Source organism: Gallinula chloropus (genome assembly GCF_964237585.1).
Source record: "Gallinula chloropus genome assembly, chromosome: Z".
NCBI classification, from domain to species: domain Eukaryota; kingdom Metazoa; phylum Chordata; class Aves; order Gruiformes; family Rallidae; genus Gallinula; species Gallinula chloropus.
In genome coordinates, this window is record NC_140089.1 from 7,007,489 (window position 1) to 7,030,706 (window position 23,218).

At 39.7% G+C, this 23,218-nt stretch overlaps 1 protein-coding gene across 1 annotated transcript in view; it reads left to right on the plus strand.

The window, feature by feature from the left end:
• The window catches only part of EDIL3 (EGF like repeats and discoidin domains 3), a gene marked incomplete at both ends in the record, with an annotated part of 273,859 nt that overhangs the window by 195,869 nt on the left and 54,772 nt on the right, over window positions 1-23,218 (plus strand). The window contains 2 exons of the mRNA XM_084278226.1: window positions 20,065-20,220; window positions 21,324-21,468. Of these exons, the coding sequence (XP_084134352.1) occupies window positions 20,065-20,220; window positions 21,324-21,468 (301 nt within the window). The remainder of the gene's footprint in view (window positions 1-20,064; window positions 20,221-21,323; window positions 21,469-23,218) is intronic.

Consider the following 23,218-nt stretch of genomic DNA (forward strand, 5'->3'; position numbering starts at 1 on the left):
CTTGGTGTTCATGGCCTAGTTTTTCGTCACATTCAAGCCTTTTCTGCTGACCACCATCCTTGATTCTTCTGAGTGGTTCCCAAATATGTGGAGAAAAGCATACAAGACCACCTACTATTCATTTCTCTTGTTTGGAGAGCTGACACAAAGCACTGTTTGATAGAGTTTTCTGAAACCATTGTGGTGAAAGCTCTGTATTTTTGTCAGTTCTGACTAATGAAGCTGGTATTACTGTTTGCTGTTCACTGCAGAGTGAAAACACAAACGTCCTTCAATGTATCTTAAGTCAGTTTTCTTCCAATTTTAGGAAGTCCCTAAAATTGATATATTGAAAAACAACTGGAAGGAACAGAATTATTTTCCCAGGAGTATAAAGATAATGTAACTTTAATGGCTAATGAAAAAGTCAGGTTTTGGGCTGCTTTAGAGTATGGGCTTTATTAAATGAGCTGGAGAAAAAAAAATTCTAAAACCATTTAGCACTGGCCCCCTAGTCATGTCTTTTACTAGGAGATGAACTACGTGGGGATGGCTAATGGTCTGTTGCTTCCACATTTGTACTTGGCAAAGCCACCACCCACTGCGGAGGCAGCTGTCAGGCAGCTGTGCAGGTTTCTATCCAGACCGGTGTTACGTCTGCCTTGGACTTTGCTCCCAGGGAAGTACTCCCTTTGCTCTGACCTGGAAGGATGGTTGGACCAAGGGAGAAAGTGTGTCTACAAATGTCAGGTTTCAAACAAAATCAGGTTTGAATGGGGCTTTTCTGGAGTTTATGACCTAATCTATGTCATGCCAATACCTTGCAGGTTGTTCTGTAATTTTCACAGCCATAGTATAGAAGGACTTTCAAGAAGCTAATTAAGTGATAATGATTAATGTGTACTAAGCACCTAGCATTCCCTTCTTAATCTCTCATTTTTCTTTTAAGGTAAACTTTGGTCTATAGTTTTCACAAAAAACTTGCCAAGTATTTTATTTTTCTTTTTAGTTCAGAGCAAAAATGAAAGCACTCTTGGTAATTTAAGAACAGAAGTTTAAAACTTGAGGGGAATTTTTTTTTTCCTTTTCTGAAGACTTTTCTCTTTAAAACAAGTGGAAACAAGATTTTTTTTTTTTTTTCGGGGAGATGATACTTGTAGAGAAAATGTGCTTTTTAGTGTTCTGCAAAAACCTGTTTTGATTTGGTACGGATACAGACCTCCACAAACTCATGCTTTATGCACTGCATAGTAGTTCTTTACATCAGAGCACTGTCTTGTTCTTCAAGCATGAAATAGACTCTAAGAGACAGACACTGCCTGACCCTTATGTGGATAAAGTTTCTGTTGAGAGAAGAGGAGAAGCAGAAATCCCATATCTTACTTTTTGCACCATTTCGGTCGTGGCCAAGGAGACACTTCATAAGCATCTGTGGAAGATTACAAAAAGTCAGCCTGCTCAGATTTGTACTAAGTTTCTGTCTGCCTTCCTTGTGGAGAAATACCCCTCTAATATCATCCTGCTCTTTATCATGTCACCAGCTTCTTCTCAGATCCTAATGCGAGCAGTCCACATATGGGAACTTCTCCATGTTGGTCTGAGTGACAAAGATTATAATTTCTAATGCTTGATAAATTCTAAAGGAAGCTGTGTATAATGGTCAAAGTCCCCCAAAGTATAATTGTGTAAGGGCCTGTAGCTATTTTTGCCTTGCTCCAGCATTATCAATATTATTTGTCATTTAATTTCTTTATTTATATGCAGCTTGACAAATAAAAGGTTTGAGTGCTTTTCTTATAACTCACTTATAATGAGCGCAGAGATTTTTTGTCTAATCTTTCAGGTATCTGACACACATGAACTAATTAGTATGCAATTTCATTTTCCTGCATTCTCCCAATGAACTGAAAATTGAAATTGCCATTTTAAATTTACACTCTCAGCATGTAATTAGTAATGGCAGTACAATGCTTGTAATTGGCATGTGATTTAAAGGGTCAGTGACCATGTTTTTGAAAGCAAATTAAAGTCAGAGTAAGTCATATCTGCTTTTTAAAGTTCTACTGACCTCTGTCTCTCCTCATAGGTTGGCTGTGATAAAAAAGCATGTGCACATACTGCTTATCAGTTTATTAGTGATGCTAACGTTTAATTTCCAAATACAATGACAAAAGAAACCACACTTCTATCTTTCATTAATTGTTTCTAAGGTATAACCAAAATGGTGAAATTGCTGCTCCAGTAACAACTCTTATTTTGTCAAAACTCTTTTCTGTAAGAGCACACTGTTTTCTCTTGGTCCTTTTGTCCCTTTGCATTTATGGCCTTAAAATACACTGTTTCTTTTTATTATGATTTCACGTCATCCTTGCTCCTTCTTTCCATCTATCTATATTTTTCTATTCATATGTTTATCTTGTCAGGACAGTATGGATATGAATAGAGATGGCCATGGGTAACGCTTCTCTTCTCTTTTTATCACATCCAAAGTCATATTAACTCTTAATCTCTAACAGAAACATGCTAGTAGGACCACCTTCTTTCTCACCTCCTCTTTTGTTGTTGTTTTGTTTATTTTCTTTGTTTTCTTTTGTTTTGTTAGAATGATAGTGGTTCAAAGGGAGCTCTAGAGGTTACAGAGTCCAAGCCCCCTGCCAGACCAGGGTCACCTTGAGCAGGCTGCACAGGGTTGTGTCCATGTTGGTTTTGAGTATCTCCAGAGAAGGACACACCACAACCTCCCCAGGCAGCCTGTCCCAAGGCTCTTTTCACACCCATCGTAAGGAAGTTTTTCGTAGCGTTCAGATGGAACTTCCTGTGTTCCAGTTTGTACCCATTGTAGCTTGTTCTGTCAGTGGACACCACCAAAAAGAGTCTGGCCCATTGACACCCACCCTTTAGATATCTGTAAGCACTGATGAGATCCCCTCTCAGTCTTTTCTTCTCCATGCTAAACAGACCTAGCTCTCCTCTCTCAATCTTTCGTAAGAGAGATGCTCCAGTCCCCTCACCATCATTGTAGCCCACTGCTGGACTCTGTCCAGTAGTTCCCTGTCTGTCTTGAACTGTGTAGCCCAGAACTAGACACAGAAGTCTAGATGTGGCTTCACCAGGGTGGAGTAGAAGAGAAAGGATAGCCTCCATTGACCTGCTGGCCGTGCTCTTCTGAATGCCCCCCAGGTAACACTGGCATTCTTGGCTACAAAGGCACACTGCTGGCTCATGGATAACTTGTCGTCCACCAGGACTCCCAGGTCCTTCTCTACAGAGCTGCTTCCCAACAGGTCAACCCCTAACCTGTCCTGGCATCTGCATTTATTCCTTTCTTGGTACAGGATCCTTCACTTGCCCTTATTGAATTTCATTTGGTTCATCTCCACCCAACTCTCCAGTCAGTCTAGATCTCACTGAATGGCAGTGCAAACTTCTGGTGTGTCAGCCACTCCTCCCACTTTGGCATTGTCAGCAAACATCCTGAGGGTACACCCTGTCCCCTCATCCAGGTCACTGATGAATATGTTGAATAAGACTGGACCGAGCACTGGCCCCTGTGGCACACTACTGGCTGCAGGCCTCCAACTAGAGGGTGTGCCACTGATCACAACCTTCTGGGCTCTGCCGTTCAGCCAGTTCTCAACCAACTTCACTGTCTACTTGTCCAACCCACACTTCCTGAGCTTGTCTATGAGTATGTTATGGGAGATGGTGTCAAAAGCCTTGCTGAAGTTGAGGTAGACAACACCCACTGCTTGCCCTTCATTAACTCAGACAGTCATGCCATCACGGAAGGCTATTAGACTTGTCAGACATGATTTCCCCATTGTGAATCCATGTCAACCACTCCTGATAACCTTCTTTTCCTTTACATGCCTAAGAGATGACACCCAGAATTAGCTGTTCCTTCATCTTTCCAGGAATGAAGGTGAGGCCGACTGACCTGTCGTTTCCTAGGTCCTCCTTCCTGCCCTTTTTGAAGACTAGAGTGACAGTGACTTTCCTCCAGTCCTCAGGTGTCTCTCCTGTTTTCCATGACCTTTCAAAGGTGATTGAAAGCTGTTTAGGAATTCCAACTGCCAGCTCCCTGAGCACTCATCGGTGCATCCCATCAGGGCTCATGAATCTGTGAATGTTGAGTTTGCCTAGAAGTTTGCTTATTTATCTTTCTCAACCAGGGGAAGGTCTTTGTTTCTCCAGACTTTCTCTCCTACCTTGAGGGTCTGGGATTGCCAAGGACAAACCTGAGCAGTAAAGACCAAAGCAAGGAAGGCATTTGGTACCTGGCATTGTTAATGTTACTCTTCTCTAGCAATTTCTAACCTAAAGATCCATGCCTATACCCTTGCATTTCTTCTTCTCTCATAGTTTCATCACCCAAACCTAGTACTACTTTACACATGTTCCTCTATTCATGGCTGGTTTCCATTTTTTTCCCATAAAATACAATCCTTTTATATATATATCACTACAGTTACTGTCCCTGTAATACAGAAGGACTTCTGCCATGACAGATACGTAAAAAATGCATAAACCTAAGTGTGATAAGATAGAATAATTTACTATAACTAGCAATGTTAAGGACAGACCTATAGTACCAAGATCCTAAGTCACACATTTCAGATGTAGAAGGATGCTTGTTGAGGAAACATGCTCAGGAGTTACAAAGCAAGGTGAGTGAATATTCCCCTGTAAATTAATAGCCTTTCTTCTTTAATGTTTTGGTGGAGGCATTGTATTTTTATTCTGGAAGTAACACTACTGCAGTGGGTACTTGGATAGTGGATGAACCTTCTTAATTAAATTGAACCTTGTTAATTTGACCAAGAATATACCACATACATCAGGGACTCTGGAATGAAGAAGGAGGTCACAGCAGAGCTTCAGTGGCTGCACCACAGGGCAGGCTGGGCTGGGTTGGGTGGTTAGCATGCCAGAGAATCGTAAGAATATCAGCCTCAGAAATATATGACAGTCTTAGAACAGGGAAAGAAGTTTGGTAAAGGCGTAGAGGAGACATAGAGTAAGAGGTATCATGCTTAAGGCTAGATAGCAAAAATAGGGGTATGCAGTGAAGCCTGGTATGAATCACTGCACAGCAAAGATTGGCAAAGATGATGTCTTGAGTCAGGAGGGGTCAGAAAAATTTTTGATTAAGGAAAGGATGGGGTAAATTTGATTTCCTGGTCCTGGCTGTGGCCATTTGATTAAGAGGAAAAGATCAGTGCCTGCTGGCTCCATGTCACTGATGCTGTTGCACCATGAACGAGCTATCACATCTGAGAACAAGAGATCCTTTAATTTCTGCTCATCTCCAGAGTGTGATTTTGAAGAGAATCCCTGCCTGATGATGCAATCATTTTAATAGTGTATGAGAGACTACTGCCTCTTTTTTCAGTCCTTTATGGTCCTTTGGATATGGAAATTATTTGCTACAAGTTCAGTAATCTACAGCCACCAAGAGCAGATCTGAGCCTACCTTATGTCTGGAGAATATTAAGAAAATGAGCTAATGACTTCATCTCATACCATTGTGTGGGAGATATGATTAAACACCTGAACTATTGCTGGAGACTGTTTGTATAAATGCATGTTATTAAATAGAAAAATAAAAAAGCTATTCTGTTATCCCTCATTAAAATAGCACGAACCATTTCTCCAGAGAGATCAGTATGGTTACCAGTTGTTTTGTAAATAAAATATTCAAATATTTATTTTATTATTGTGAGATGGAGGATTCATTTACAAAACAGCTGGACTGCTTAGTTTTGTTGCAGAAATCAAAAAAAAAAAAAAAGGGAAATAAAGTTGGTTCAAGGTGGGTAGTTAACTTTTCCCCCCAAGTTTCTATTACATAGAAAAATACCCAAAAATACTTAGTTTGAAGTTTTTTCCTCTGCAAATAAGTCATCCATTTCCACCTCTATCTCATACTATTATTCTTATTTGGGGGTCAGTTTTTGAATGTCAAATGTGATTTCAAAATGGAATAGCTAGAAGTCTTAGAATGGGTAGAATAAACTTTTCAAGTTTCTTCCCTAAATGGATTTCCTAAGCTATATGCTGAAGATGAGGTGAAACTCCACAGTTCAAAATACAACAGTTTGATAGAAAAGGTGCTGAACTTCTAATCAGTAATTTGAATATATTAGCTTTCTTATAGTTTCTTCATTAAAAATAATAAGAAGGCATCTACCCCAGCAGATTCAGGGTAAAATTTTTTCCAAGTCTCTGTGTAATTTATAATTTTAAGCACAATTAAGTACAGTTAGAGCCACAAAAATCATAGAAACATAGACTCACAGAATGGTTATGGTTAGAAGGGACCTTAAAGATTGTCAAGTTCCAAGCCCACTGCTATGGGCAGGGACACTAGACCAGGCTGCTCAAGGCCCCATCCAACCCAAGCTTGAATACATCCAGGGAGGGGCAGCCACCACTTCCCTGGGCAACCTGTTCCAGTGCCTCACTGCCCTCACAGTGACAAACTTCTTCCTAATACCTGTTGCCTTTCTTAGGCGTGGCGACCTGGTTCAGGAATGGCAACGGCCCCACATTCTGGCAGCACAGTCCATTCAGCTCACAGACACCAACGTGGTGGACAGCAAATGGCCTTTATTAGCAAGGGGTACAGTGTTTTATACCCTAGGGCTACGATGTCACTTCCGTCCGCTTACATCACCAGCTACCTACTATTGGTTACCTGAAGAGAGGGGGGGTCCTACCTTTCTGTACAGCCCGACATCTTCTGACCACAAGGCTCTATCTACCAACAAATACCCAATCTAATTCTACCCCCCCTTCCAATTTGAAACCATTCCCCCCTCATCCTATCACCATTCCATTCTAAAAAGTCACTCCCCAGCTTTCTTGTAGGTCCCTTCAGGTACTAGAAGGCCTCTGTAAGATCTCCCTCGAGCCTTCTCCAGGCTGAACAACCCCAACTCTCTCAGCCTGTCTTCATAGCAGAGGTGCTTCAGCCTTCCAATCATTTTCGTGGCCTCCTGTGGACCCATTCCAATAGTTCCATGTCCTTCTCATGTTGGGGACTCCAGAGCTGGACACAGCACTCCCAGTGGGGTCTCACAAGAGCAGAGTAGATAGGGAGAATCACCTCCCTTGACCTACTGGCCACTCTCCTTTTGATGCAGCCCAAGATACCACTGACCTTATGGGTTGCCAGTGCGCGTTGTCAGCTCATGTTGACTAGTTCTCATTCCTGAAGCAACAATCAGAGTGATTAATTAGGGACCAATACATTGGGCATCCCATGAAATGAATGAAAGTATGCCCTAGATGGTTTGTAGAGTCAGCATATTGAATGAGTAATGGCGATGTTCATCCAGTGAAAAAGGGAGTATGAGGGTCTTTAGTATTGACACACGCAGCATTCACTAAAAATGCATCTGAATACTAAATACTGTACCAGTGTATTCTTGGATATGCTGTTTACATTAAGATAGTTTAAAATCAGTGGGGTAAGACAAGAATTGGGCAGCAGAGTGATAAGGATATCTGTTTGAGAGAACATAATGCTAGTTTCTACACCAGAAGCCATGTTGGTGATTTATTTATTGATCACTATGAATAGGTAATGAATTACTCCTTTTTATTTTTTTTCCCCCTTTGAATTATAAATATATTGGAATAATGTTTCTGGTAGGTAGAGTGTGTATTTTTATATGTAGCTTAATTTAGTTTTTACTTAAGTGTCTCCTATACCACCTGTGGTTTCAGTCCCACCTCTGGTGCTCAGCCCTCCATTTTGGGAGGTTTGCAGTCCCCAACACTGGAATACTTAATTGTGCATCTGTGGCCCTCACAGACCTAGTCATAACTACTGTGATGCACAAAAAAAGTACTTATGATAAAGACTTTCTACATGTCATCATTCTTCTCCCCAAGCAGAAATGAATAAAGTGTTGGTGATTTGTCTCAAAAAAAAAAAAGCAAGCAAGGAAAAAATTAGCAGTTTCCACATAAAGATCTTCCAAAGAGCAAGTGTACACCAGGTGATAGCTATTTGCTAATAAAATCATAAAACCCAAAATACACAGAGGTCTTGCAGAACATTCATTCAAACATCTGTTAGTAAGAGCTCTAAGCAAACTACCATCTGTCAAACCATTCATTTTGTCAAAGTTCATTTCCTCATTCATGAGTACTGTTGTATCAGCTTCCAAAAATACCTGTCATCATCGATTAAATATTTAATATTACTTAATATAGCTCTCAGCTTAGTATAATGTGGCCAAGTGAACCTTATGAAATACAATCTCAGAGCCATCATGTAAGGTGACTTGAACCATATAGGAAGATTTAATCAGCTAAGTTAAATGCTGAAAAAACTATTAAAGCTCTACTATTTTGTCAATACTCCAAAATCTGAGTTAATATCATAAGAGGATTTCCTTGGGGGATATTGACAAGTGACACTAAGTGCCTGGAAACCCTTGGCAGGGGTCAATAGAAACTAATAACTAAAGTACAGTTGAATTATTTCAAAACTATCCCACATAGGACCTTTGAGCTGCAGAAATTAGATCTTTTACTGGTCAAAGTCTGTCCTAATTTTACTGGCTTCAGTGAATCCAATACCAATGCCTGCTGACTGCAGATCTCGCTCAACATCTATACATTTAGCTTGCAGGATAAAAATATAATTAATATACTCAAAACAGAGAAGAAAACAAAAGGACTGGGAGTTTACTTCTTAGTGTAATCATCCAAACACTCATTTGTGTCCCATATCTTAATATCTATTTGATATCATCTTACATCTCCAAGTTTCATTCTTTGTACACACAAACACCCACGCACTGACATATTCAAACAACTTTTGATTGAGGTTTCAGACACACAAAAGCAGGCAGTTCAGAGTTAGCATCCCCATAGCAACTGAAACTTGATGCGTTTATGAACACTATCCATAACATGCTCTGTCAGCCTTCGTGCCAGCTTTCCTTAATTACTCCATGTAATACGGCTGAATGACTGAAGTAACAACACTTTTAAATGCAATGTTTCATGCATCTGTAATAACATCTATTTTGACTTAATGTTTTTTCACATTTAGCATCCTGATATTAAAAATAATTAAACCAGCAAGTGGTGACACACTGAAATGAGCAAATGTGTGTCCATCTGGTTTCTCACACCAATGACAAGTTGCATGTGGAGATGACCCAGCATCTGTGTGGTGGCTCACAATAGCAGTGGAGTTACATGTGGCCACTGTAGTCCTTTTTTGGGGAGGAGAGCATCTGAATCCGTAACATGACACTACAATGATACGTGATTGTCAAAGAATTTATATTTTACATTGGAAACACTCGCTTTCCAAACCAGCAAAACAAACAATGCTTTAGTTGTAATTAGTCTTCTGCTAGGCTGAACTTCTAGAAAAAAAGGTTTCAAGTCAATTCATTACAGCTAAATTGCAGTTTATTCCAATAAAAAAGTAAAATTTCATGACAATATATTAGTATTTTGTGTGTGTGGTGTAGTTGTGTGTATATACATTTACCTTTGTGTGAATGGCCCCAGAATAGTACACATATATTGAGTTCATATGTGTGTAGGTTGGTCACAGAAATCTGCAGGTTGAAAACAGAGGCAAAGCCTTGGTATAGCTCTAACTGTGGAGAAGCATGCTTTTGGTCTCTGGCTGCACTTTTGTGTTTCTTTGTAACTTTACACCTGGTAGAAAAAAAGTTAGTATTTTATATAATCTGTGTGGGAAGTCACCAGAATCATGATACTGCAGCAGAAACAAAATGGCTAAAGTAAACTCCCATTGTTTGACCTTCCCTGGAAATGGTGGCGTGTGCTTGTCATCTCAAAGACCTTCTAATTTTAGTTGGACATTAATTCTGGGGACTGTTAAATAGTGTTTTTTTCTCTTGTACTCTTATGACCTTCTTACTGGTCTTGAGTCTTTCAATGAGACTTTTCAGACTTTGAGGTGTTTTTTCCTTGTCTGTCTCAAAACCAAGGAACATATAACATTTTTACTCTAAACTATTGCCTGCCAAGCCTGGTAGAAGAAAAAAGTGTTTTGAAGAATGAAGTCCCACTGAAGGTTAACTTTTTGAGTTTATCTATCAACTTTCTTGTCTATTGATTCTTTATTCAAGAGATAATGACAAATACATTATGAGTGCGTGTGTTCTGATTCAACCAATATTCAGCCAATTACTTAAGGTTCAGGAAGGATTAATCATTGGAGTCAACTTTTTGTTTTCTGTAATAACATCTGTGGGTGGAGAAACTATTTGAGTGGCATAGACTTTTCATCAGTCACAAAGCCATCTGTCCCCCGTGTGTTTACTAATCTACCTCTTTACTCCATTTCTGTCCATCTAAAAGCTTGGTCTCTCTCCCTACACAGCCAGTCTCATAGCAACTAACAGATTATTCTCAAAGATGACAAAATGTGGGAGGGATTGCTTTCATGTACTTTTTTTCCCATTTGTCTTTCTCCTACAATTTTTTTTTTGTCACAACACGAACGTGGACTAACAGTTGCCCTCATTATGAGCAGCACTGCTAGATCAGTCAGAAGTACTAGTTAGAGCTGAAACTTCCATGTGCTTTGGGTCTTCTGTAAAGAGACAACTAAAAAGATTCTGCACAAAGTAGGAAAGGTATGTTCTGATACAGGGGAAGAGCAAAAGGATGGTATGGCAGCGTAATGTCAGCAGTGACTGTCAGGCTCATTGGGAAATAAAGTTTTAACTAGGTGTATGATGACCAAGGAAGAAAGAGGGTAAAGATGTTTAATTTATGATCAGAAACATACCCTTACATATATTTTTAACATCTAGAAACAGGGTTTAATTATTGGTTGAGGAAGGGTAGCTAGAATGTGATAGCGCATGAAATGATTAGTCCTGAGGAATCTGAAAGCACAGATGTGCCATGTCAGTCATTCCTCCTGGACTCCTTGCTAAAAATCCAGACTTCATTTGAATGGTGGGATCTGAAGCATCTCCCAAAACTGACATAGCCAGGATTACATAGGAAAGGAAGCCTGCCTGTTGCACTGCCCACGGCAATCATGTCCTGTGGAACCATTCTTCAGGTAGACGTTTCCCCTCCCTTTACTGTAGTATTCAGTATCATTTCAGTACATACGCTGCATAAAAAGGAAGGCAAGGTAGTGAACTATGATTAAGAAGTACTCTCTGCACAGCTTGTTTGCGCACCTTTTGATAGCAGTGTTATCACCTACTGGGTTTATTCTGGTGGAGGAACTAAGCAGCTTTAGTTTCCCAGTGTGTTAAAACAAGCTGGGAATATGTAATGATCACAAAACCTCAGTAGGCATCTCACAGTGAAAGGGATTTTTTGCTTTAGCTCCTATCCTTCAATGGATGGGTTTAATTCTGGGTTCAGCTTTAATATTCAAAGCTAATGAAGATGCTTTCTTCAGCGGGCAACAGACTTGTCATTTTCAAGCACATTTCCTTTCCACTTAATACTTCTGTGTTTGCCAAGTTGCATACACTCTGAGAGCCCACTGAAGTCAGAATGGGAATTCTTCCCAGTTGTCCTTGTTGGGCTTCAGGGCAGGTCACATTTGCTTTCAGAATTTTTACTACAGTGTGTCTAGAAAAGTGCCTTAAATATAATTGTAAATGATTCAATAGAAACTACCTCTGATATTTGAAAAGGGGATGTTGATAATTTCCCTAAGTATGTTAACATGGTGATTTTAATGTTGTACCTTTTGAATTTACTTCTTTTCCCTAAAGAAGAGGGTTTTCAGGTAGGATTAAAAGAAAAGTGCATGTTTGTTTCTGTGACCCGAGTGTATCGTCCTATCTTCTAACCTCAACAATCTATTGACCAAAGCTATTTTAAAAATTGAAATGCATATTTTCTCTGACATTTTTATTTGCACATTCTTTGACTGGAACTTTAAGATGTATTCTAGACATTTTAGGAACTTCTGGGATGCTTTGGAATGCCAAAGACAGGAAGAGTGTTCACAAGTTCGGTGTATATGAAGGAATTAATAGTAACGACAAACAACCTTAGTGTTTCTTAGCTAACCTCAAACTGCAGGTATTTTACACCCATTTAATCAATACTTTGTAAATGAGATGAAATTTTACAGGGCTAGAAACCTTTGAACAATGTGAGATTGATTATGATTATGACAGTCTAAACGTGCCAGTATTTGAATAATTCATATCATTCCGTTAATGGCATTAATAACAACTATCTTTGGGACTCAAATAATGACTTAATAATAAGAAGAAACAGACCAAGCAAGTTTTTAGTCTGTCTAATTATGTAAACTCTCTGAGGCATAAAGTGAAAGTCCCCAACAAAAGCCAAATGAAGTGAGTGGTTTTTTTGGCAATATTAATAACATGCTTTGCTGTATTAGCATTGCATGGGCCAAACAGTGTATTTACATTTTCCATACAAGGAGGGTTTAACCTGTGTTCTGATCTTTTCACAGGAAGGCAAATTAAATTAGTGGGCCAATTTGCATCTCTGATTCACCATCCCTAACTTGAAGCATATAACTAGCCTAATTGAAGATAGAAAATGTGATGTGTTGCTTTTAGATGGTTGGCTGGGCCTAGTCTGTGACTACAGGGGAGAGATGGTTGTTACCATATATATGATAGCCTGACAAGGCACTGTGGAAATAACAGCATCACAGCATCATGAAATGGCTGGGTTTGGAAAGGACCGTGACAGATCACCTAGCCCAACCCCCCTGCCCTAGGGGACCTGCTTTGGCAGGGGGGTTGGACTCAAGGATCTCTGGAGGTCCCTTCCAACCCCTACAATTCTGTGATTATGTGGTTCTTCCAGAGGAGGATCACCTAGAGTATGTCACACAGGAGCAGTATCGTGAGGAAGAGTTTGCAATGGATTTAATAGAAAGTCAGGAAAAGACTTTTCTGGATCTTCATCCATTTCAGTGAAACAAAAAGAGTTTGAGATCAGAAATAACTGAGTATTTAATTGGCTTGTCTGCAAGGCACAATCCAACAACTGCATTAGGAATTGTTGTTTGTAAAGTGACCTGTAGCAAATGACTGTTCGTTCTCCTAGATGATCACAGTTATAAGATAAAACACGTTGGCTTTTCTCCATCTAATAAAGCCCCTTGCAGAACGGCCGCAACAGCTGGAGTGCTACCAGGGATAAATCACCATGCTACCTAATCTGGGTGCTAGTTAAAACACGTATCACTGCTGCTATGCTGACTGCATTAATGCTCTCAGCTAAACCTGGTGAAGCTCTGCTGACAGTGCTGATTAGGAGAGTAGGAAAAAGCTGCAGACAGGCAAGATATATGAGCACCTTACATCCAGGTGCCAGGAATGCTTTGCAACAGGGAAGATAATAGTAAGTGACCTGCTCCGACCTTCCTGGACCTCATCACATGCAGAGACATGTTCTGCAGCCCCTTGCTCTTGACATGACAACAAGGTGAAAGAGGAACATTCAGTCATGTTCAGGGCCTCCAGTGCTTGAAGATGGAAAAGAAAACATGTGAGGGAGCTTTCAGGCTCACTAAATTTCCCTGTATTGAAGGAATCAGGTCAGGTTACTCCTTTCCTGAGTTTAATACAGATATTTCCTTGTGTCTGTGGGTACTTTCAATCTACTTTTATCTGAATTATGACTTAAAAGGAAAAAAAAAAAGAGACAAAAAAATTAAATTTCAATCCATCAAAAACTGATGAAAACAGCAAGGAAAGGTTGCTGAAATAAATCTCTGAATGCCAGTATAACCTTGGTCCCTTATTCAACCCTATTTTTATTTGAGTAATAGTGACTATCAGTAAAAATACATATACTTTGTCCTAGAAAAGAGGGAGAATTATTTACAGCAATGCTATTGCACCTCATAAGTGAAACAGGTGAATGCCATAGTTCTCCATAAACTTCATTTCTGTTTATGAATGAAAGCTCATGCAAAGCCACATTTCCAGCCCTAAAGACCCAATGTTTCATGAAGGTTTGAATCTGATCTTTTATTGGAACCTTGCTCTCACAAGTATACTTCAGAGAAAGCTGTATGACGTGTTAGTGGTGTGATTGCTAATAATGCTGTAACAAATGAGGGGATGCTCCTGGCTACGCATTCTGGCCAGGAGCATCACATATGGGGTCCTCCTAAAGTCACTCCATCTTTTCACCCCTTCTCTCTTGCATGTCATAATGTAGATGAGACAGATGCAACTGAATTTTTGTACCGTTTTTGTTTCAAGTGTGCTCCTACACACAGAATGTACTAATAATTGATCACAAATTGAAGAGGAATATGGATGTCTTCCATTGACACTGTCCCTAATCACTACTGTTCTCTTAAATTGTCATTGATGACTGTGATTTGCAGTCTTTTTTCTGCAGTTTTGTTGAGCATGCTGGGAAGTTATTTTTGATCTTTGCTTTGTGGAGTGCCTTAGACTGTGGATACTCTCCTGGTTTTATGGGAAAAATGCATGAATGGGTTCCCTCTGGTCTTATGTTCCAACATTTACTCACACCTAAAAGTGAAGCTGCCCACACACCATGCAGGTTTGCAGGATTGGTTCTGAATTCACTTTTAAAAGATTGCAACGTGCAGTCTACAGGAACTTGTAAAACTACCTTGCACATATTGCCACTTTCTGTCATAAAATATTCCTTTTCATTTCTTGTATTTCCTTCCCCATATGGATTTTTTTCAAGTTCAGTTAAAATCTTAATTGGTTACGTCTTCATCAGTACAGATAACTGGATGATTTCATAGAAACACAGAAGCCCAGGCTGGTTGGGGTTGGAAGGGACCTCAAAGCCCATCCAGTTCCAACCTCCTGACATGGGAGTTAGAACCCTACACTAGCCAAAAGCCCCACACAGCCTGGCCTTGAACCCTGCCAGGGATCCAGGGGCAGCCACAACTTCTCTAGGCAGCCTGTGCCAGTACCTCACCACCCTCCCAGGGAAGAATTTCTTCCTAATACCTACTCTAAATCTACCCTTTCAATTTAAACCCATTCCCCCTTGTCCTATCACTGCACTACCTGAAAAAAGTCCCTCTCCAGCCCCACAAGGTACTGAAATCCTATTGTAGGATTTAGCATCCTACAACAGAGTTGGGTGAATCATTGTAGTCAGAAACATTAGTACAACAGTGAAAATTGTTTAATAGATAATTACTCCCACAGAATCAGTGCTGAGAGCAGGAAACTTGGCATGCTGGTTACTTTTTTCCCCTCCTGTTAAAAGAAGCCATGACTCTGTAAACTGCTGTGATGATTAAAGTGCTTTAATCATGGAGTCAGGATGATTGTGGTGGTTGAAAGGAACAAGGTTAAAAGACATTTCAAGGACTGCTGGGAACTTTTTAAACCAATAAAGTGGATTTTATTCCCCAGTTCTTGAGCATACACTGCACTTGAGGGAGTATGCCTCAAGTGATTTTCCTTTAACTTCATTTTAGCTGTATGACACGGTTTAGAAGGCATTGAGTGACTGGCAGTACACAAATTCAGCCTTTCACAGCATATACTGAGGTGTTTCATCTTGTCCCTTGGCCATGTCTATTAACTTGAGCTGACTGCCATGCGCTGTAGCTGAGCTTCTCGCAACATCAGCACAGTGGCTTTGCATCATCCACCAAATACTGTGTAGACATAATCTGTTTCTTGTAGCATTGAGTTTAAATGAATTGATGTCAGACCACGAGCTTTCTTTTACATGCCGTTCTACCTGAGTGATTCAGTGTTCATCATTTATTCTAGCCCCAGAAAACTTCCTCATTGAAATGCAAAACTTGTTTGAGGCAAATTCCATTACCTATGGGTGTTAAACAACACCTTATCCAAGTTTCATAAAATGCTTTATGCCACAAGGATGTAAGGCAGCAAGTGTCTTCGGATCTGCTTGCGAGCATCACAGCCAAATCCCTGATGTATGTTGGGTGAATTAAGTCCCTTGGAAGTTGCTCGACCCAGGAGCCTGCTCAGAGCCACAACTGAACACAGCTTCACGTTACTCTGAAATAACCTTAAGCTTAAGTAGGGGTGATAGAACTGATCAGTGTTTTTATTCTGCCTATAAGTATTTTTCTGAAAGTTCTGTGCAACTTCTTCTTACAAGGTCTTTACCATGCATTAGTATTTAAAATGTTGGTGTAAATCCCTTAAAATACTATTGATTTCTATCAGCCTTGATTCTTTCTAGTTAATCTCAGTAATAGTAAGGAGTCCTTTATATCTGCATAAGCTATTACATTATTTTAAGACATGTTAAGTTCCTGTTCTTATCCTCATGACTTTCACCTCTTTTTTTTTAAAACACAGTCACTCCTGTAATTAGAACATATGATATTCTGTCCTAGATCTGAATCCACAAAGCAGAGTTGTTTACGCTGTTTTTCATTGCAATTACTGTAGAATAAATACCTTGGAAAATGCTTTTAGTGCTAAAAGAGCTAGTTCACATTTCACTTTGGGAACTTTGCTTCCTACTGAAGTACATTAAGTGAGAAAGATTTCAACACCTGCCTCATCATGTGTAGTCATTGCACACTTGTAACATTTTGATTTTTTTTTTCTAAGCTCTGGCTTGAAAACATTTAAAATAAATGAAAGACCCCAGACACAAAGGGCCAATTAATTCCTGGTGTATCTGTATGCATTGAAAGGAGCTACCACAGGTGTGGTGTTAGGCCCATGGGGATTTTGTATGTGAGAAAGCTGCAGGGATTTGAAAGGGTTTTTTTTTTTTTGCCTTTTATTTGTATTTTTCTGCAAACATTGACAGAATAGGTAGATATAATTGCAAAACACGGTATCCTGTTTTTATTTCCTGTGTTATATCAAGCTCAGTACTCCTTAAAGCCAAAGCTCAGTTGGTGACTCAGAGCATGGATACTCAAGAAAGCCTCTAAAAAGGAAAGAGTCTCTCTGTTAAAACAGAGAAGTCAATAGGATTGTATAGCTTACATACACAGATATCCAGATACGGGTGTAGAGCAAAGTGGTATATAGCAAAACAGAGGCAACCTTTCTTACCTCATGATAACTCAAAGAACACAGGTTAAATAGTGTATATATTAAATAACTATTTAAAAATTAAACTAGTTTTATTTCATTTTTATGATTATCTGACCAAATCTTCCCCTTATTCAGTATGACTTTCTTTTTTTCAAGTTCCTACCATAGTATTAAATTATTTAGCAGATTAGTTTTGGCTGGGGGTTGTGTTTGTTTGTTTATTTATTTGAGGGTTTTTGTCATTTTTTTGCTTCTTAAAGTGCAGTGGTTGATTTGTTGTGCGTTAGAGGTGGAGGCTGGGTCATGGGGAAAAGCCATTGTGGGAACATATGTGGTTAAATGTGGTTAAAGGTATGGTTTCAAAGAAATGAAAGAAAAATTGGCAATGAACCATAAAGAATAATAGGTTTGTTCATAATGGATAACAGCAAAATATACTTGCTGTTGCACTATATCTTCCATTTCCCAACAAGTGAAATGTGAAGATAGCTTATGTAAAAGGAAAATAATCAATGTTTTCTCTTTGTGCTTTCTAATTATTTTTTTGAGATGGTGTTCACTTATTTATTAAAAATGTTGTAAATGTATGAAAAAGTTTTACTTGCCCATTTATTATTATTAAATTCCAAACAGATAGTGAAATCTTCCTAAGAGAAGAGTCTACAGTCAGCAAGTTTTCTGGTGACACAAAATGGGGAGCAGTGGCTGACACCCCAGAGGGCTGCACTGCCATTCAGCAAGACTCAGACAGGCTGGAGAGCTGGGCAGGGAGAAGTTTAATGACATTTAACAAGAGCAAGTGTAGGGCCTGGCATCTAGGGAAGAACAACCCCAGGGACCAGCATAGGTTGAGTACTGGGCTGTTGGAGAGCAGCATAGGTGAGAAGGATCTGGGGGTCCTGGGGGATACCAGAATGACCGACTGTGAGCCAGCAATATGCCTTTTTGGCTAGGAATGGGGTGTATTAGAGGGGGTGTGGTTAGTAATTCCTTCTCCCCCTCTGCTCTGCCCTGGTGAGACTGCACCTGGAATATTGTGTCCAGTTCTGGGCCCCTCAGTTCAAGAAGGACAGAGAACTCCTTAAAAGGGTCCAGCATAGAGCCACCAAGGTAATGAAGGCAGTTGAACACCTTCCTTATGAGGACAGGCTGAGAGAGCTGGGCCTCTTCAGCTTGGAGGCGACTGAGGGGTGACCTTATTAATGTTTATAAATATGTAAAGGGTGTGAGTCAGGAGGACAGAGCCAGGCTCTTCTCAGTGATTGTCAATGACAGGACAAGGCTCTGGCAGGGGCGTTGGACTAGATGATCTTTTGAGGTCCCTTCTAACTCCTAACATTCTGTGACTTTCAGAAACATTTATGTCTGACTGGTTACTATTCTATGTTAATTAGTTGGGGGGCTGATAGTAGTCTCTGGAGCTGTCCTCTTACAAAGATAATTATTTTCTCTGGGAAACATGGAATGGAGGAAGGTAATGTTTCCTGAATCTTTTCTAATTAATGCCTGTCTAAATTCCTGGTCTGGATCCATTCTTCCCATTGCAGTTGCAAAATTTCCTGAGTTTTACTGGTATTTCAATGTGACTATGCCTCTAAAAAAATCATTGTTACTCTAAAGGTATATGAATGCTTTTTAATTACTTATAAGGAGGACTGTGGTAGAAGTGCACTGGAATTTCTTTTTCCTCAAGAAGAAAATATCAGAAACCCAGCTATTTCAGATAAGTAGCAGAGAGCTCACTAGACTCCCTCAAAAATACAGCAGTAAAATTCTGTCTTTACTTTCCCATTATATACTGAGAAAGGTATTGAAACACCAAAGTTTGATCATCTTACATCCTTAATAGAGACTAGATTACATTACCAAGTGAGAGAAAATCATGAGACCACACTGTAAAGAATAAAGGGATTAAAGTATTTGGACAGCAGATACCTGATCTGTCTCTGACTCCACATATTCCTGTACTGAGGCTGCTATGCCAAATTATAAAGAGCACATGGGGTCAGCTCCACTAACAGGGAAGAAGGGATTAGATTCATTTGGTTTAATGTATTATTATCACATTTGTTTACTCTATAGTATTTCCGTTCGTCTCCTTTTATCAGGCATCTGCTTGCACTTTCATGCAATTCTCACCATTTTACAGCTCTTTCTTAAGCTTCATTTGGAGCCAAAGTTACAGAGTTTAACTAGTTTACAGTCTAGTTACAGCTGCCTAACCAGCGGGAGTGGAATGGTTACAGATTGCTTCTTGATTATCTTCATTGCTGGCATTGTTTGAATTTAATATCGCATTCTGAATTCTGTGAGAATATAATTGGCTTTCTCATATCGTAGATGGATAAAGAAGGCAGAATTGAGGTTGTGTGAATATTGTTGAACTCTCCATACATCTTTGGTACTTCAAGGTGTCAAGGTCAACTCAGACAAGTGCACAGAGAATGCTCATATCCATTGATAGCCTTTGATATTTTGCTATTGACAGTTTTGTGATTAGCATTTCAACCGTGATCTTTAGATACATGAATTTTCAGTGAGAATCAAGCAAAGGCCTGTTACTTTGCTATACAGAGCCCCCCTGTATTTTCATTTTCACTAAGAAATTTAAACTAAAGTTAACTTAGGCTTTGACTTCTAACAGAGCAGAAGACTCAGTCCTTGGCAAATTATCACACTACAGCATTTGCTTTTTAAGAAGGAAATATATAGCAGTAATCCTATATACCAGTAATATGCTATAACCCAGTAATAAACCAGTAATATCCTATGTATCAACAATATATGTATGAGTTTGTGCACATATACAGCTGAAGACATTAGTGCAGGCTTTTGGTTTGGGTTTTTTTTTTTTTTCATTTATTTGTGTGCACATATACATGAAATGAATGGAAGATAAGAGAAATAAATGCAGGTGTAAATATAGTAAGTTAAACACTACAGCTATGGGTTTGTTTGGGGTTTTTGTTTTCCCTTTTCTGCTATATATATTTTAAAAAAGGAAATGAAATTAATCTAGAATCATAATTGTGTCCCTCTGATTGTTAATGATAGCGTTGTATTGTTATTTCAGATAAACCTGCAGAAGAAGATGCGAGTCACTGGAGTTATAACTCAAGGTGCCAAGAGGATTGGAAGTCCAGAATACGTAAAATCTTACAAAATCGCTTACAGTAATGATGGGAAGTCGTGGGCAATGTACAAAGTGAAGGGCACAAACGAGGATATGGTAAGATTAAGTCACGTGCACATGAATACACCTTATGGTTTGGCTGCCTTCAGAGGCATACTCAGAGGTATGAGGTATATAAATATAGATAAACATAATTGCCTGATGGTGTGTTATAGGTTGCCTTGTTATGACTATTCTCTAAAAAAAAAAAAAAAAATTAATAAATTTGAGCTTTCTGTCTGCTAAGGATTTCTTATACTTTAATAGATGGTTGTATAAATACTATGTCCCAAAGCCAGAATTATCCTGTTTATTACACTTAACTGATTTTCATTTTAATTAGTTTACCAGTAATTACTCATTACTCTGTTTTCAATTTAGTTTTATTACATTGGCAGATTAGTGTTAACCCTTAAAAGCATAGAACCCATTCATCAATGCTAATCTCTGTAATGCACAAACAGTATCAGCCATGGGAAGTATGTGTCTACAGTTTATAGTTACCACTTATTTTTTATAGACTTGTGCACACAAAGCAGCAAAAATCTCTTTACACTGCAAGTTAAGAGAGAACTGAGGCACTTGCAGCATTAGTCATAGCTTCTCTATTAGGAAATTAAAATGCTGTATGAAGAGGTATATAATGAGGGAAGAAAACAAAGTGCAGGATATCTGGTTAGCGTGAGGAGTGAACAGAAGAGTGCTTGTAGGTTTAATTCAGCTCCCTCTACGATCAGTGGAAGGGTTACAGCGGGAGTTGGATCAGGTTCTTGATGTAGAGGGGAAAAAATAAATGTCAATCAGCATAAATAATTGAAGGATAAATTGAATTGGGACTATTTAATACACTAATTGGAAAAGAAGACATAGTTTAGTTGCATTAACAGCTTCAGTTTCCAGGAGTGATAAGGTAGAGGTCCTGATTCAGTGCAGCTGGCAAATGCATGCCAATGCAAGCCAGTGGCAATATGTTTTGCTTAAGAACTTGTGCATGTGTTGGGCACTAGAAAAGATAAAACAGCTTCTGTTTGGGTAAAAGCTTGCAGAGAAATGGTCAGGGATAGTCAAAAGAACAACACAGATACTTGTGAGGTATGGAAATCAACTGAATGCCCAGTAATCCTCCTGGCATGTTTTATGAGCACGTTATCTTCCCACAGGTGTTTCGTGGAAATGTGGACAACAACACGCCATACGCTAACTCCTTCACCCCTCCAATCAAGTCACAGTACATACGGCTGTATCCTCAGGTGTGCAGAAGACACTGCACATTGAGGATGGAACTTCTTGGCTGTGAGCTGTCAGGTGGGTTTTCTGCAGTCACCGTGTCTCAGAATTCAGCCATCAAGCAGGGCCCTTTTGCTCCCAGGCTCTAAACTGTGTGCAGGTTACTTGTGGAGAAAGGCAGGGCTGTGTTAATGTTACACACTAAGCAGACCATGGGACAGAGAGTCTCTAACTCACAGTTCAGCTTAGCACAGTCTAAACGAAATGCTGAAAATGGTTTCTGAGGGCTGAAGCTGTTTTTGCAGTGCTATACAGTGGTCAGAGCAGAAGCGGGCGTTAAAGCTGATTTGGGTAATTTCTCCTACTGCTGAGTGACCTCACTGGTGTGTGACATCCTCAGAGGTTACAGGGATGCTTCAGCTTCCATTCTCAACCACTCAAAGTTCTCCTGTTTTTCAGCTGGGATAAAGTTAATTCACAGAATTGTAGGGGTTGGAAAGGACCTCAACAGATCATCGAGTCCCAACCCCCCTGCCAAAGCAGGTTCCCTAGGACAGGCTGCACAGGTCGATGTCCAGATTGGTCTTGAATATCTCCAGAGAAGGAGACTCCACAACCCCCCTGGGCAGCCTGTCCCAGGCCTCTGTCACCCTCACCGTGAAAAAGTTCTTCCCCATATTGGTGCAGAACTTCCTGTGCTCCAATTTACATCCATTGCCCCTTGTCCTGTCCCCACAGACCACTGAGAAGAGGCTGGCCATTTCTCCCCGTGTCCCACACTTCAGATATTTATGAACATTGATCAGATCCCTGCTCAGTCTTTTCTCAGGGCTGAACAGCCCCAGCTCACTCAGCCTTTCCTTGTAGGGGAGATGCTCCAGGCCTTTAATCATCTTCGTAGCTATTTGCTGGACTCTCTCCAGGAGATCCCTGTCTTTTTTATACTGGGGAGCCCAGAACTCAGTACAGTAAATAATGTTCACAAGAAGCTGGGAAAAGAAATAGCTAACCCAAACTAGCCAAAGAGATATTCAGTACCATATGATGTCATGCTCGGTATATAAAGGGTAGTGGGCTGGGAAGGAGCTCACTGCTCCAGTACAGGCTGGGCATCTGGTTCCGAGCAGTGAGCAATTTGCATTGTGTATCACACACTTCATGTATTCTGTTGTTAGTATTGTTATTTCCCTCTCTCTTTGCTGTCCCAGCAAACTGTCCTTACGCAAACTCATCTGGTTTTACCTTTTTCTTCCAATTGGCCTCCCGATCCCACTTGGGGAGAGGAGTAAGCGAGCAGCTGCATAGTACATAGCTGCCATCTGGGAATAAACCACAACAAAAGTGCAGTAACATCTATTTTGCTGGTCTGCCTTAGTCAAGATTTCAGATTAAATTTGTTTTGTGGATTTCTAGCAGAAGCAGGGACTGTGTCTCTTAGCAAAAAGTAAATGAACAAGTGGAGCCAATATAAACCTTCTTAAGTTTTGTAGTAGCAGAAGTTATAGCTCATAAAAGTAACGCCTGACCTCTAGCCACTCTCTGCAGGAACCGTGTTCTCTTAAAAATTCAGTAAAGCATGTAAATTTTTTATCTTTTTCAAGAGATCAACCTTTTACCAGTGGGATCGCTCCACTGAATTCATTTAGAAATGATTTTTATGTGGCTGCCTGCTTACTGTACAAACAATAGTCATCCAGTTCACGAATGATATATCAAAACAGCTGGAGTTAAATAATTCTCAGTCCTCTAGTGGCATCAAAAACAGATTCAGAAATGAAAAGTTAATGCATTAATCTCACTGTAGCCCTTTTCCAATATAGATAGTTTT